Raw genomic sequence first — 14,121 nt, forward strand, 5'->3', positions numbered from 1 at the left:
CCACCTCCACGATGAATGGTTGGGAGGTGTCCGGGAGAACCAGAATGGGTGCCGTGCAGAAGCGGTCCTTGAGGTCTTTGAACGCCTTTTCTGCCTGAGGAGACCAGCCATAAGATCCACCTGTCCCTTTGGTGAGGTCTGACATGGGTGCTGCCACAGAACTGAAGTTCCTGATGAACTTGCGGTAGAAGTTAGCGAATCCTAAGAACCGCTGAACCTCCTTAACGGACTTGGGAGTAGGCCAATCCCGGACGGCCAGGGTCTTGGCAGGGTCCATTTGGAGTTGGCCTGTCCGTACAATAAATCCCAGAAAGGAGACCTTGGGAACATGAAATTCGCATTTCTGGGCCTTGGCGAACAGATTGTTCTGTAGCAGCCTCTGGAGAACCTGGCGGACATGGTGGCGGTGCTCCTGCACGGTCTTGGAAAAGATAAGGATGTCGTCGAGGTAGACAAAAACGTATAGGTTAATCATGTCCCTTAAGACGTCGTTGATTAGGGCCTGAAAAACAGCTGGTGCGTTGGTGAGTCCGAAGGGCATCACCTGGTATTCGTAGTGCCCAGACGGGGTGTTAAAGGCAGTCTTCCACTCGTCTCCCTGTCGGATACGGATGAGGTGGTATGCGTTCCGTAGGTCCAACTTGGTGAAGACGGTGGCGCCTTGGAGCAGGTCGAAAGCTGTGGACATCAGCGGAAGGGGATATCGGTTGCGCACAGTGATCTTATTCAGGCCCCTGTAATCAATACATGGTCGGAGCCCCCCATCCTTCTTGCCGACAAAGAAGAAGCCGGCTCCAGCAGGTGAAGTGGAGGGTCGAATAAACCCAGAGACCAGGGCATCTTTGAGGTATTCCTCCATGGCCTTGCGTTCTGGCTGAGAGAGTGAAAACAGTCTGCCACGAGGAGGGGTAGTCCCAGGGAGCAAGTCGATGGCACAGTCGTAGGCCCGGTGCGGAGGAAGAACGGCGGCCCTGCTCTTGCTGAATACCTCCTTGAGATCCCAGTACTCTGTGGGAACTTGAGATAACTCGGTGAGATCAGGGGGCTCGGCAGGAGACACAGGAGAGCTAGAGAGCAGACAAGAGGCATGGCATGCAGGGCCCCATTCCACAACCTGGCTTGTTACCCAGTCTATGTGAGGGTTGTGGCGAGTAAGCCAAGGAAGGCCTAGAATAACCGGGAACTCAGGTGAAGGAATCAGGTGCAGGGATATTTCTTCCTTGTGACCTTGAGACTGGAGGAAAACTGGAGAAGTAACTTGGGTGACTCTTCCATCACCTAACGCTTGGCCATCGAGGGCAGACACAGACAGTGGGACTTCAAGAGGTGCAGTCGGAATATTGATGCTTTGGGCGAAGTGAATATCCATAAAGTTCCCAGCCGCCCCTGAGTCTATCAAAGCTTGACAAGAGTGGACAGACTCACCCCAGGAGATGGAGACTGGGATGTAGATTCCTTGGCCAGGGAGTCCGGGAGAGAGGGTAGGCCCCGTCACAACCCTCCCTCGGCTGGACGGGGCGGTCCTTTTCCCAAGAGTTCGGGACATGATGCTCGGAAGTGACCAGGCTTGCCACAGTAGATGCAGCACTTGTCCCTCCTTCTGCGCTCCCTCTCAGATGCGGAGAGGCGAGTACGACCCACTTGCATGGGTTCTGGACAGTCACTGAAGGAGGTAGACGGTCTCCAGGTAGAGGTAGGGAGGCTGGGGGGGCTCAAGGCTAGGTGGCGTTCTCTCATCCTGTTGTCCAGACGAATAGCATGTGAGATGAGGGTTTCGAGGTCACTTGGGCATCCAATAGAGGCCAGACCGTCCTTGATGGGGTCAGACAGACCATGGTGGAAGGCTGACACCAGGGCAGTCTCGTTCCATCCACTTACTGCTGCGAGTGTTCGGAACGAGATGGCGTAATCTGCGACGCTTCCTCCTTGCCGGATGGACATGAGCTTTCGGGCTGCGTCGGTACTGATGTCTGCCTGATCGAAGACCCGAAGCATCTCTTCAGAAAACAGCTGGAAATCAAAGCACTCAGGTCCCTGTCTTTGCCAGATAGCAGTAGCCCAGGCTCGCGCCTTACCAGCTAATAAGGTGATCACAAAGGCAATCTTGCGGCGATCCGTAGTGTAGGTGGTAGGCTGAAGCTCAAAGGTGAGTTGACACTGGGTAAGGAACTCTCGGCACTCACTGTGCTTGCCGTCATACCTCTGTGGTGCAGGAAGGCTGGGTTCGCGAGGTGAAGAAGGCAGCATTGCAGGAGGCACTGGAGCAGGAGCTGGATCAGGAGCAGGAACTGGATCAGGAGATGCAGGCAGAGATGTCAGCTGTGCCAGGGTTTTCCCAATTTGCTGAAGCAGTTCCTCGTGGCGAGCAAGGGCCTCACGTTGGCTGGTGAGCGTACGTCCATGAGCGTCCATGGTCGCTCCGAAGCGTGTCAAAGCTGCCATAATTCCCTGAAGGTTGGCCGGGTAGACAGTTGAAGCAGCCTCTGCTGAGTCGGTCATGACGGAGTCTTTCTGTTAGGGTTTTGCTGGGATTCGAACCTGGTTCGTTGGTGTGATAATCCAGCAAACCCCCACTAGGCCACCAGGGGGATGACTCAAATGCAGAGGCGTGAGGCGGAAGTAGAAAAAGAATCAAAAGGTTTATTTAAACTATATACACTATATACAGGGCAAAACAAAAGACAAAAAAAAAAAAAACAAAGAGTATAATCCAAAAGAAAAGCAAAGTGCAAAAATACAAAAGCTAAGAAGATCAAAAAACACAGTACAAAGGAAACTGGAGATAAACATAACAGCACAAAGACTCCGTGACAAGAGGACTGAACTCAGGGGTATAAATAGACAAACTAATTAAGGACACAGGTGAAGATAATTAGGCAATTAACACAAACACAAAACACAGGAACAGTGGCGGCCTCTAGAGGCCAAAATAAACACGACATGAAAAGGAAATAACAGCGGCCTCTAGAGGCCAAAACAGTCCTAGTCCTAACAGCAGCGTTTCTGGTTTTAAGCCAGATTTTCCCTTAGGCTATAATAAAAAATCATACATAATAAATGGAAGGATCTTCATCCATTTTATATCCGGCATCATTGGAATAAAAATGATTGTGGAAGGGTGTTTAATATTATCTCTACTCGCCTGTCAATCTTCTTATGATAAAAAGATATTGTAAATGACTCAGATAAAGCTTTAACTTATCACAGAATAAATACAAAACAGAAGGAAAATGAATGGCTTGACGGGGAGAGAGAGAGACGGGTTCACAAGTGGGTATTTAAATTTTGGGGGAAATGCAGACCTTTCAGAAACTGGTTATATGGAGAGTGCTCCTTCAATCACAAGTAGAACAGCAAAACAATACAAAAGGACATTTTTTTATCCTTTTTTTTCTTTAGAAAACAGACTGGGGTGGCACGGTGGTGTAGGTGGTTAGTGCTGTCGCCTCACAGCAAGAAGGTCCGGGTTCGAGTCCTGTGGCCAGCGAGGGCCTTTCTGTGCGGAGTTTGCATGTTCTCCCCGTGTCCGCGTGGGTTTCCTCCGGGTGCTCCGGTTTCCCCCACAGTCCAAAGACATGCAGGTTAGGTTAACTGGTGACTCTAAATTGAGCGTAGGTGTGAATGTGAGTGTGAATGGTTGTCTGTGTCTATGTGTCAGCCCTGTGATGACCTGGCGACTTGTCCAGGGTGTACCCCGCCTTTCGCCCGTAGTCAGCTGGGATAGGCTCCAGCTTGCCTGCGACCCTGTAGAACTAGATAAAGCAGCTAGAGATAATGAGATGAGAAAACAGACTGGACTGAGAAAGCTACAAATTATGTGCTGTCACATTTCTACATAATTTTTCCCTCAGTGTTTATAGTGTTCTGGCCCAGCCTCGTCACACACTCCACTTAATGACATGGTTATGCTGTATGACCACAGATCAGGCAATTAGAGCAAGGTCTTTTGCCTTTCTTTCACCAAACTCAAACTGAGAGGAAGAAGAATAGACGTGTAATTAGATCAGCATGTGGACAGGAACTAAGAAATCTTTTTAAAACTGATGAGCATCAAAGTGGCATCCTAAACCATTAAAACAGCAACTGCAAGAAACTTTCTTGTTTTGTCTGGTAATGTGTAAATTAAAGAAAGAATTGTGTCTCGGAATCAGTGAAAAACTTTTCAAACAACGAAAACAAGTATATTACATCAGTTAATGCATTATGCATGGAATAAAACACACAGTTCCATGCTGTTAGAGAAAAGTAATCAGCGACAGAGTGGTGGGATGAAGCAGAGCGTCTGGTACCACTCTGAACTTGATTATATTCCTATAACAGAGCATCCTGGAGTGTTTTATTCCAATGATTGCCATTTTTTATTTATTAATTAACAGTAATTCCATGAAATCAAGTCGTACATGAGCTTATAGCCAACGAGGTGCATAGCACAGAGTCGGCTATAATCCATGCTTTATTCTATCTACAGTCACTGGATTTTGAAAAACAGAGCATTTTTATTTTTTGCAAATTCAATAAATAAAAACTTTATACAAAACGTCCGACAAAATTATTTCCGCTTAGAATGTAAACAAACCGGCGAAATGACAGGAGCAATTTGTGAAAAAATGTTACTATAATAATAATAATTCTTGAAAAATAAAAAAAGATACGTTCTTACTATCAAATACTTTTATTCCATATTTTGTTGCTTTTTTATGGTTTTGTTTTCAAGTAGAGTTTTTATTTCGTCCTCGGTTGGTTCACCAACACGCTGCGCCATTTTGTTTTTCTCTACTCACGGTATATGAGCTGATATCCTAGTAGTAGAGTAGCCAATCAGAGCACACGATTGCTCATATCCAGTGAATGTGGATAGAATAATGATACGTCATGCGTCTGTGAAACACGTGAACTCCTGTTCTCAGTCACTGAATCCAACCATAAACAGCTGTTCCCTCACTTTCTCTTGAAGACAGCTTGAGAAATCACAAATCGTAAATTATTCTGTCATGAAGATGTAAGAAAACTGAAAGTTACAGATTTACCCCAACACTGGAGACTCATTCTGTAAATGTTCAATAAACACATTTCTCCTTCCAGAAAACTTCACCATATCACTGATTATACAGTTTTTTTTTTAATCTGTTTACGTAGAATGTCCGCTGGGCAAGTATTTGTGAATGAGCTATTACTATCTAAACAATACCACATTATAACAAGAGTGCGAATATAAACCTGTGATTTGAAGCTGCATTGCTGTCCAAGCTGCTGTTATTGAAAATAAATCAACACCTTCTGCTCAATCAGAATGAAGAACCCAACAGTGCTGTGGCTTGTCGTATTTTGAATATAAATGTGTCACCAGGGTTTTAGTTTTGATATTGGTTTTGCTAACAAGACTTGGATACCAGTTGAACTCCCAGTAATCCAGCTCAAGTGTCCTTAAACAACACATCAAGTGCAATGGCATCTGAAACCTGAAGCTTCTCTGTGGACACAGCAGTGACCTGGGAAACATGTTCCAATGGAACCTGGACTCTGTTTACCAAATTTCAAGGACAGAGACAATTATAGTTAAATATATTATCTTTAGATGACAAGAGTTTTCCTTATGTATAATTTTTCCTATCAAATGTATTTCCATTCAGGCAACAAATAGCTCAGATAACAAGCGCAGGCCTCCACGACATCAACAATGACTCAATGTTGCATGAACAACCCAAACCAAAGCCCTCAAGATGGCTCACTAACCTCATCCTCTGTTGTTTCCAGAAGGCCTTGCTTCCTCCAAGGTACAACGCCACTGAGAATGAACTCCACTATCTTTGAGCTGCGAAAAGCTTCGCCCACGTAACCGAGCACTTTATCCAGGGTGGACACTGAGCCTTCTATCCCCTCAATTTTCTTTCTCTGCAGCTGGCCTTCTTGTTTCAGGCTCATTAACAGTGCTACGGTTTCTCCACAAAGCGATTTGACCTCAGCAATCATGGCTGAATCATTCCCACCTTGTTCTCTATGAGGAGGTTTTATAAAGGATTGTCCTACAGCTTTGTCTTGTCTGAATTGTGCAAAGTTTTTCTCCAATGCATCCATTCCTTGGTACACTGATTCTAATTTCTGAAGCACTAAACTCTGTGTATTTGCGATCTGTTCAACCCTTCCTTCCAGGACGTTTATCTTCTCTTCAATGTGGCCCAGGCTGCCCAAAAGAGTCGTGTTGGGCTTCTTTGGTGTCCCAGATGCAGCTCCAGAGTTGTCCAGCTTGGCACCTTCGTACATCTTGGCAATGCAGGTGGCCAGAGTCACCGGTTTACTCATGATTAGAGTGAAATGTAGTCAGGATAGCAGCTCAGGGGCAAGACAAAAGGCAAGAGAAAGAGGTACCACAAATCCTTGGGTTACAGTGACCAAAAGTTATCAGAAAAGCTATTTCTGTCCCTCCTATCTTAGTCCTCTTAAGGCTTCTCTGAGGTGTTGTTGTGCCTCCCACCAACATAAGCAGGTCGTCCAGAATGGTGCCAGTATGCACCAGAGACATGACACCACTTAAATAAACACCTCCATTCTGGTATCTTATCGTGACACTTCTATTTTTCCTCCCCCCTTCTGTTCCACTCTATTGAGCTCACTCTGTTCGAATGCTTTTATACGGGGCCTAGAGCTGCCAACGTTCCAGCAGTCCCTTGACGTCACCAAAACATTTAAATTTAACATGACAGATGCTGCTGACAAGCCTACATGTAAGGATTGACCTTTTATGAATAACCAAAAATATCAGAAAACGCAAAATTGTACTGAATAAGTTGAAATGTTATCGGGATAGTGAGGTTCACTTCGCTTAAAGATACACTGGTCCAGATTTGCCTAATGTATTGTGGTCTGTCTGTGGCTAGAATGTGCCTTGACTTTGGGTTGACACTTCCTGTAAAAATAAACCCCTCTGGACAGTGGTATGAAGATTAGTCGTGAACTGGAATGTCAGACGTGTTCCAAAACAAAGAATTCAATCATGTTGCCTCCTGCCAGGAAAACATCGCTTGAGAAAGAAAGAAAACAACAACAACAACAACAACAACTAATACTTAATCCAGGGGTTTTCTCACATTCGCAAATAATGGTACAGGCAGAAAATAGTTGTTTTGTTTGTGCAATACAGCACACAGGATGTGAAATGAAGCAGTGCAGTACAGTGCAGAATGTTCCCAAGTGGCACAGCTGTCTCAGGTTTCACATTTGTAGTCAGGAATCATGAGATTGAAGTTTGAATCCTGACCATGCCACACTGTTGTCGAGCGTCCAAGAGAATATATTCAACCCTCTGGATGAGGAGGACAGGACTTTTCTCTTTGAACTCTTTGAATCAGAGCGATGTTAGCTAATCTGTTAGCCCATGTATACATATTAGGACAGTTAAGCGACAGTTTAAAATTTGCAGTGGCTTCTGACGTACATGTTTAACCTTCACCATCTGCTGTTGCTAGTTGGCATGCAATATAGCTAAGGTTGCCAGATACCCATGACAAAACCAGGCCAATGCCAAAACTCAACGCATGATCCTGAACACAAATAAAAGTCCAAAATCAGGGCTACTGTTATCAAATATATTGTATTATTCTATCCACATGCACTGGATATGAGCAATCGCACGCTCTGATTGGCCACTTTACTACTAGGCTATCAGCTCATATACCATGAGTAGAGAAAAACAAAATGGCGGAGTGTGTTGCTGAACCAACCGAGGATGAAATAAAAACTCTACTTGAAAACAAAACCGCAAAAATTATCAAGTATTTAAAAGAAACAGAAATAGCTGAAAGAATATAGTTTCCCCCCCATATCTCCTGTGCCACACTCCAGCCCAGACGGTGGCAGTAATGCACCTTTAAGTTGGTTTGCCAACCACCAAAAAACCCTAAAGAAGAAGAAAACCAAAAAAATACAAAAAAAACCCACAAAACAAAATATGGAATAAAAGTATTTGATGTTAAGAACATATCTTTTTAATTTTTCAAGAATTATTATTACTATCACATTTTTCACAAATTGCTCATATTATTTCGCTGGTTTGTTTACATTCTAAGCGGAAATTATTTTGTCGGACATTTTGTATAAAGTTTTTATTTATCAAATTTGCAAAAAATAAAAATAAAAATGCTCTGTTTCTCAAAATCCAATAAATATGGATAGAATAAAGCTGTTATTCCACTCAATCTCATCGTACATGGCTTATACACAACTTGGTGCTACACGCCTCGTCGGCTATCAGCTCATGTATGACTCAATTTCATGGAATAACTGTTAATTTTTTTTTTGCGGTCCGGTTTCCATCAAATCCTGCGCTCTGATTGGCTGGCGAGCGGGTCCGTATCCTACGATACGGACCCCAGTTACGGACCCCGGTTATGGACCTCTGGTGACTCGCTCGTTCACAACAACAAACATAGTAGCATTTTTTGTCAACATTTATCTTTTTTTATAAGATTTATTTATAAGATTGTCAAAAATATTATAAATTTTTGCCAGCATTTCTCAGGAGAATAGCATTAATTTTACAGCATGGATAGCGATACCGACAGTCTTCACAGCGAAAGCGAGTTTTACTCCCCTGAGGAAGAAGAAATAAAGGAAAACATTTCAGGAGAAAGCTAAAAACCTGTAACTGTTGCTAACGCTGAGCAAAAACATGGCTGAATCCTGAATGACTCAATTTTGTATAAATAGGGGACTACATAGGCGCCAAAATGTAGTTTTTTTCCTGCCATGGAAGTGCACTTGTATACAGAGGAGGAAGCCATTTGCATTACAGCCGTGAATGAGGATTCAAAATGGCGGCTCGGCTCGGTTTTCCCTTTCGGGCGCTCTGGTTTTCTGTTAGAATTTGGTAAAGAAAAAAATAAATATATTATTTACCAGCTTAAGGTCGGTCCATATGGTGAAATACCGTGACCCCGGCCTTGAATGCTGACCTCGGCCCAGAGGGCCTCGCTCAGTACTTTCAAGACCTCGGTCACGGGATTTCACGATACGCACCTCCCAGCTGGTAAATAACATATATTTCCAAAGTAACACCATACAATACATTTTAATGTACTATATTAAAACCTAGACACTTTTCTACATCATTCTTTTACTAAGAATAATGTTGCTCTCGAGCCTAGGAATGGGGAGAAACTAGAAAGTGTGGCTCAATATTTGATAAATAAAGAACACATTGGCAAGTAATTCACAATGTACATAAAGCAGTGTTGAAAGGTATGTACAGTATGTACAGTCACTGGTACAATGATATCAGAACGGCCAAGGCCAACATGAAAAACAAACACCAAGAATGCAGTAACTGATGAAAGAGAAGCTGAGTTCCTTATAACTCACCTATGACTTACGTAAATTGTTTTATTACATATTCCCATAAATAAAGAATAGCAATCCAATGAACTCACACCAAACAAGCATATTCATCCAGTAAAGGATATCTGTTATTCTTATTCTATAAACATTTACTCTTATTACACAACCTAATTTCTACATGTTCGCCGTGTTTGAAACCTCAGCCTACATCGTGTGCATTACAGGTGTGGAATAGAATAAAATTGTATTATTTGAATAAAAATAAACCCTGAATTAATATAATTACTCTAATGTGTGCAGTGTGCACAACAGCTACCTAAAGTAACTCAAACTCACAGGGTCATTACCCGCGGATAAATTAAAGTACATTAAATTAAACTAAATTATGTGGAAAATATTTGCTTCCCTCAATATCACACAACCTGACTGGCCATGCAAGACCACAGTACTTTTCCAAGCATGAAGAAATCGTTTGAACAGATGGAGTCATAGAGCGTAGTCACATCCGACCTGAACCACACTGAGCTGAATTTCACTTCCTGAAGACAAAACTGAAGGCAAATCAAACAGGAAGTGTAAATGGCTGCATCAAAACAGCTTCAAGCAAAGAATCGTGGACTGAATGTTATCAGATTAGTTAGGGTTTGTGATTCTTGTAGAGAAGGGGCTCTTTTCCAGCATTTATGGTCTAACAAGAAAAAAAACTATTCAAAAATTAGGTACATTAGACAAATATGTACTACCTAATTGATTGATTGATTGATTGATTGATTGATTGATTGATTGATTGATTGATTGATTGATTGAAGCCAGTTGAGTTTTTTTATTCCAAAACGTTCCACTCAGACCAAGTGAGCATTATTCATACTTCTTTATTGGACCTATTTGATTAAATTAATGAGTCATACTTTTAATAATAACCAAATAATAATAATAATAATAATAATAATAATAATAATCCTTGATTGCGATCTTCACTATTTAACAATTATTCTCTGAAGGTGAAATGAAACCTCGACTTCATCTCGATTATTATTCACCAATATTCACTAAACCTAAGGCGGATAGTTGTTTTGGTATAAATACACCAATGATTTTGTTTTAAAATTGTATTTAAAAATTTTTTATTTCAAACTTCAAAAGCGGCATGTACACCGAGTCACATAAAATACTTTGTTTTGAAATCGATAAAATAAATCACAATTCCACCTTACTTTTGGTTTTAGACCAAACTTCGTAGCATCTTTAATGCTTTTAGGAACAGCATTTTCTTTCATCATTTCTAATTCTTCCTCACTTATGGTGACGAAGCGATTGGCTGCCATTTTGCCAAGTCGTTCGAGGTGATTATCGAGAAATGGTCCTAATCTCTCGACCAATCAGTGCACGCAAGTTCCTATAATCACCTGCGTATTAATACTAATTTCATTATAAAAATTTTTGGATCTCATGTTAGTCCCAGACACCATCAGACTATTGTTTGTAAACAGTATGGCTGTAAATAATCTCAAAATCAGATGCTAACTGTCTTTACATGCACAAATAAGTAGTCTGATTATTGGAGAGAGAAAACGATTTTGTCAATAAATCCAAAATCTTTCAATAACTTCAAAAACTTGTATTAGTTATAACACTTTGAAACATCCACATGGGTTTCACAACACGGAAAGGACATAAATAACAGCAGTAGTTTAGGATCTGTCTCCAGACTGTATGGAATCATAACACTGTCACACCCACTGCGTTTACAGCATCGTGTGTGTGTGTGTGTGCAGGATGTTAATGAGCCTTTTGTACACGGTCATGTCTTACATATAAGTGACTGGGCTTTATTTATAAATCCCTCCCTCGTGAGAGTATGGTTTTCCATCCTGTACTGGTGCCAGATCCTGAGTGTACTCTATAGATGTGTGTTATGTAATGGACAAGCAGTGGAAAGGTACCACCTGTGTGCTGTGCTTTCTCTCACTGGAATGTGAATCCATCATGGCCTTTCCACAGACAGCATTTATGGTGGGTGGAATTCACCATTATCAGCTGGTGCTAACTCAGTTTCGCATGTTGTACGCAGGGGTGTGTTAGTGAGCCAGAGTGTTCGGGAGCATGGAGGATATGGGGCTGGCAGCAAGTCGGCTCATAAATGGATATTTCCTCAACTCGATTTTGGCTGTCCACACATTTACATGTGAATAAGGAGATGATGAATAGGAGAAAAACACACCAACGTTGCTTAAAATAATATTCCTGCTCTATGAAATATCTTATTCCGAGCAATTGCACACCTGATTGGCTACTCTACTACTAGGATATCAGCTCATATACCGTGAGTAGAGAAAAACAAAATGGTGGAGCGTGTTACTGAACCAACCGAGGATGAAATAAAATCTACTTGAAAATAACCCTAAAAAAATACAAAAAAGCAACAAAATATGGAATGAAAGTATTTGATGGTAAGAAAAGTATCTTTTTATTTTTCAAGAATTATTATTATAGCATTTTTCACAAATTGCTCCTTACATTTCGCTGGTTTGTTTACATTCTAAGCGGAAATTATTTTGTCGGATGTTTTGTGTAAAGTTTTATTTATCGAATTTGCAAGAAATAAAAATAAAAATGCTCTGTTTCTCAAAATCCAGTGAACGTGGAGAGAATAAAACAGTTATTCCACTCAATCTCATCGTACACGGATTATAGACAACTCGGTGCTACGCGCCTCGTCAGCTATCAGCTCATGTACGACTCAATTTCATGTAATAACTCTTAAAGGATATGGGACATGAAACATAAAAGCACGCTATATCAGTTTCTTTCCATTAAAAATATGAATTAATTGCATCAACAAATACAAAATCATCTATTAAATTCAGCAAAATCGTTATATTCGTGATGATTATATGGCATTTCTGCTCGACTTCCGATATGCATTTTTTGCAACCGGAAGAGCCGCTGTCACGTGATCATACGTCACAAAAACTTTTGGGCACAGCACAAGCGGGTAGATGAATGGAGAAGTGGATGACAAGAAAATTGTTTTTATAGTCTTTAAAGTACATTGGACATCATGGTGTATTGTGCTGCTTATGGTTGCAATAATTCCAATGGGAAATGCCCTGGAGTAAGTTTTTTTGCATTCCCCAAGGACCCAAAGCTGAGGAAAGTGTGGGCTCACCTGCGCATGCGCAGTAGGCTTCGCGCATGCGCAGTAGGCTTGGTAGGACGAGGTAGGATAACTTTACAGAACACCTGTTGAAAAAACTTTGCACCTACTGTTTCCCACAAACTGTGTTCGGACCATTTCACTGAGGATTCTTTCAACATTAATACTCAGGTACTGAGCGATATTAATTCATGAAACAGGAAGTATAAGGATGAGAAAAAAAAACAGTTTAAATCGGGAAGCTGCGCACATTTGCGCCAGGCTGCACAAATGTGCGCAGCTTCCCGATTTAAACTGTTTTTTTCTCATCCTTATACTTCATGTTTCATGAATTAATATCGCTATTTTTTTTTTTAATCGGATCTGCGCGATTCAGCCGTGAAAAAGGCGGCATCCGCCGAAAGGCGCGCTGTTTACATCCCTGCACGGAGGCCAGGGGACAGGGCAGGAATATTTTTGTTGATATGAGTGATCCGGTGCGATTTCGCGACCCCCCTGTTGAAGACTTCTGCGCTAAGCGACTGAAAGCCGAGGTAAGGATTAGTATTATAATTTTGGGTGTATCAATTATTGATTATCATAATTCTGACTCGTTTCGCCATTTTGAATGTTTTCATCTCGGACTCTGGAAGCATTGTATCTCAATCAATCTCGAAAAATATCAGCAAAAAAAAAACTAGCTTGCAACGGACTTTAGCTAGATCTATGATGAACTTTCAATGTATGATACAAAAATAATACTTCTTTCAACAGATCATTAGCCTTTGAGCAGAATTGTTTTTATCAGTTTCATGGGGACTGAATGAACTCTCACTCTCAGAATCATCTGACCCGTCAGAGTAAAGACAAGATCCATGTTCATGTGAATTTCCAGCTATCGGTTCGAATTGATAGGGTCTAACTTCACATCTCTGTGAAACATCGGGAATATCACTGTCGATGGTGTCCATTTCGGTAACCTGTTTACATTAGATTCCCAAGCGCTGGCTCCTTGGAAAGTTTTTGTTGCGTCACGGGTCACGTGACCACCTAGCTCATTAACGAATCCTTGTTTTACGCTGATGTATAAAAAAACTTGAATAATGTGATGATTTTCACATTTTTGACGCCCTGCAGTGATTTAGATGGCATTTCTTATGTCCTTTATACATAATTATGCCCAGGTAAAAATCCATGTCCCATATCCTTTAAATATCCTAATTGACCATTTTTATGTCAAATTGATATTTTGTCAGAGATTTACATCAGGCCATTAAAACTCCTGAATCAAGGAAGAGATTTTTGTTGACAAAACGTTCCATTATGATACTTTCCAGGTTGACTTATGTGACATTATAACAACTGACATTGCATCACAGTGTACATGGCAATATCTTGGACTTTTCCTCACCTTTAACTGAAAGAAGTTTAATTTGATATTTAATATTTTTTAGAATTTAACGTAAACCCATAACAAAGCTATGACACCATAATAACAGTATTGTGTATATTTTTGATCGACCTCTGTTTATAAGATATTTATTAATACTGTACTTATGGCACTGTCATGACACCATAATTACAGAATTATGTCTCCATGTGAATAAGTTTAATTTAACTACAGTACTGTGCAAAAGTCATAGGCACCCTATGCA

The 14,121-nt window shown here is 41.4% G+C and overlaps 1 protein-coding gene across 3 annotated transcripts in view; it reads right to left on the minus strand.

The window, feature by feature from the left end:
* Positions 1-6,579, minus strand: part of mylk3 (myosin light chain kinase 3) — an 82,895-nt gene extending 76,316 nt beyond the window's left edge. For all 3 annotated transcript variants that reach the window (XM_060911307.1, XM_060911306.1, XM_060911305.1), the window contains exon 1: positions 5,734-6,579. In XM_060911307.1, coding sequence (XP_060767290.1) covers positions 5,734-6,300 — 567 coding nt within the window. In that variant the 5' untranslated portion in view covers positions 6,301-6,579. The remainder of the gene's footprint in view (positions 1-5,733) is intronic.
* Positions 6,580-14,121: the final 7,542 nt, after the last annotated feature.

This window comes from Neoarius graeffei, chromosome 27 (assembly GCF_027579695.1).
Source record: "Neoarius graeffei isolate fNeoGra1 chromosome 27, fNeoGra1.pri, whole genome shotgun sequence".
In the NCBI taxonomy this organism is placed as follows: Eukaryota; Metazoa; Chordata; class Actinopteri; order Siluriformes; family Ariidae; genus Neoarius; species Neoarius graeffei.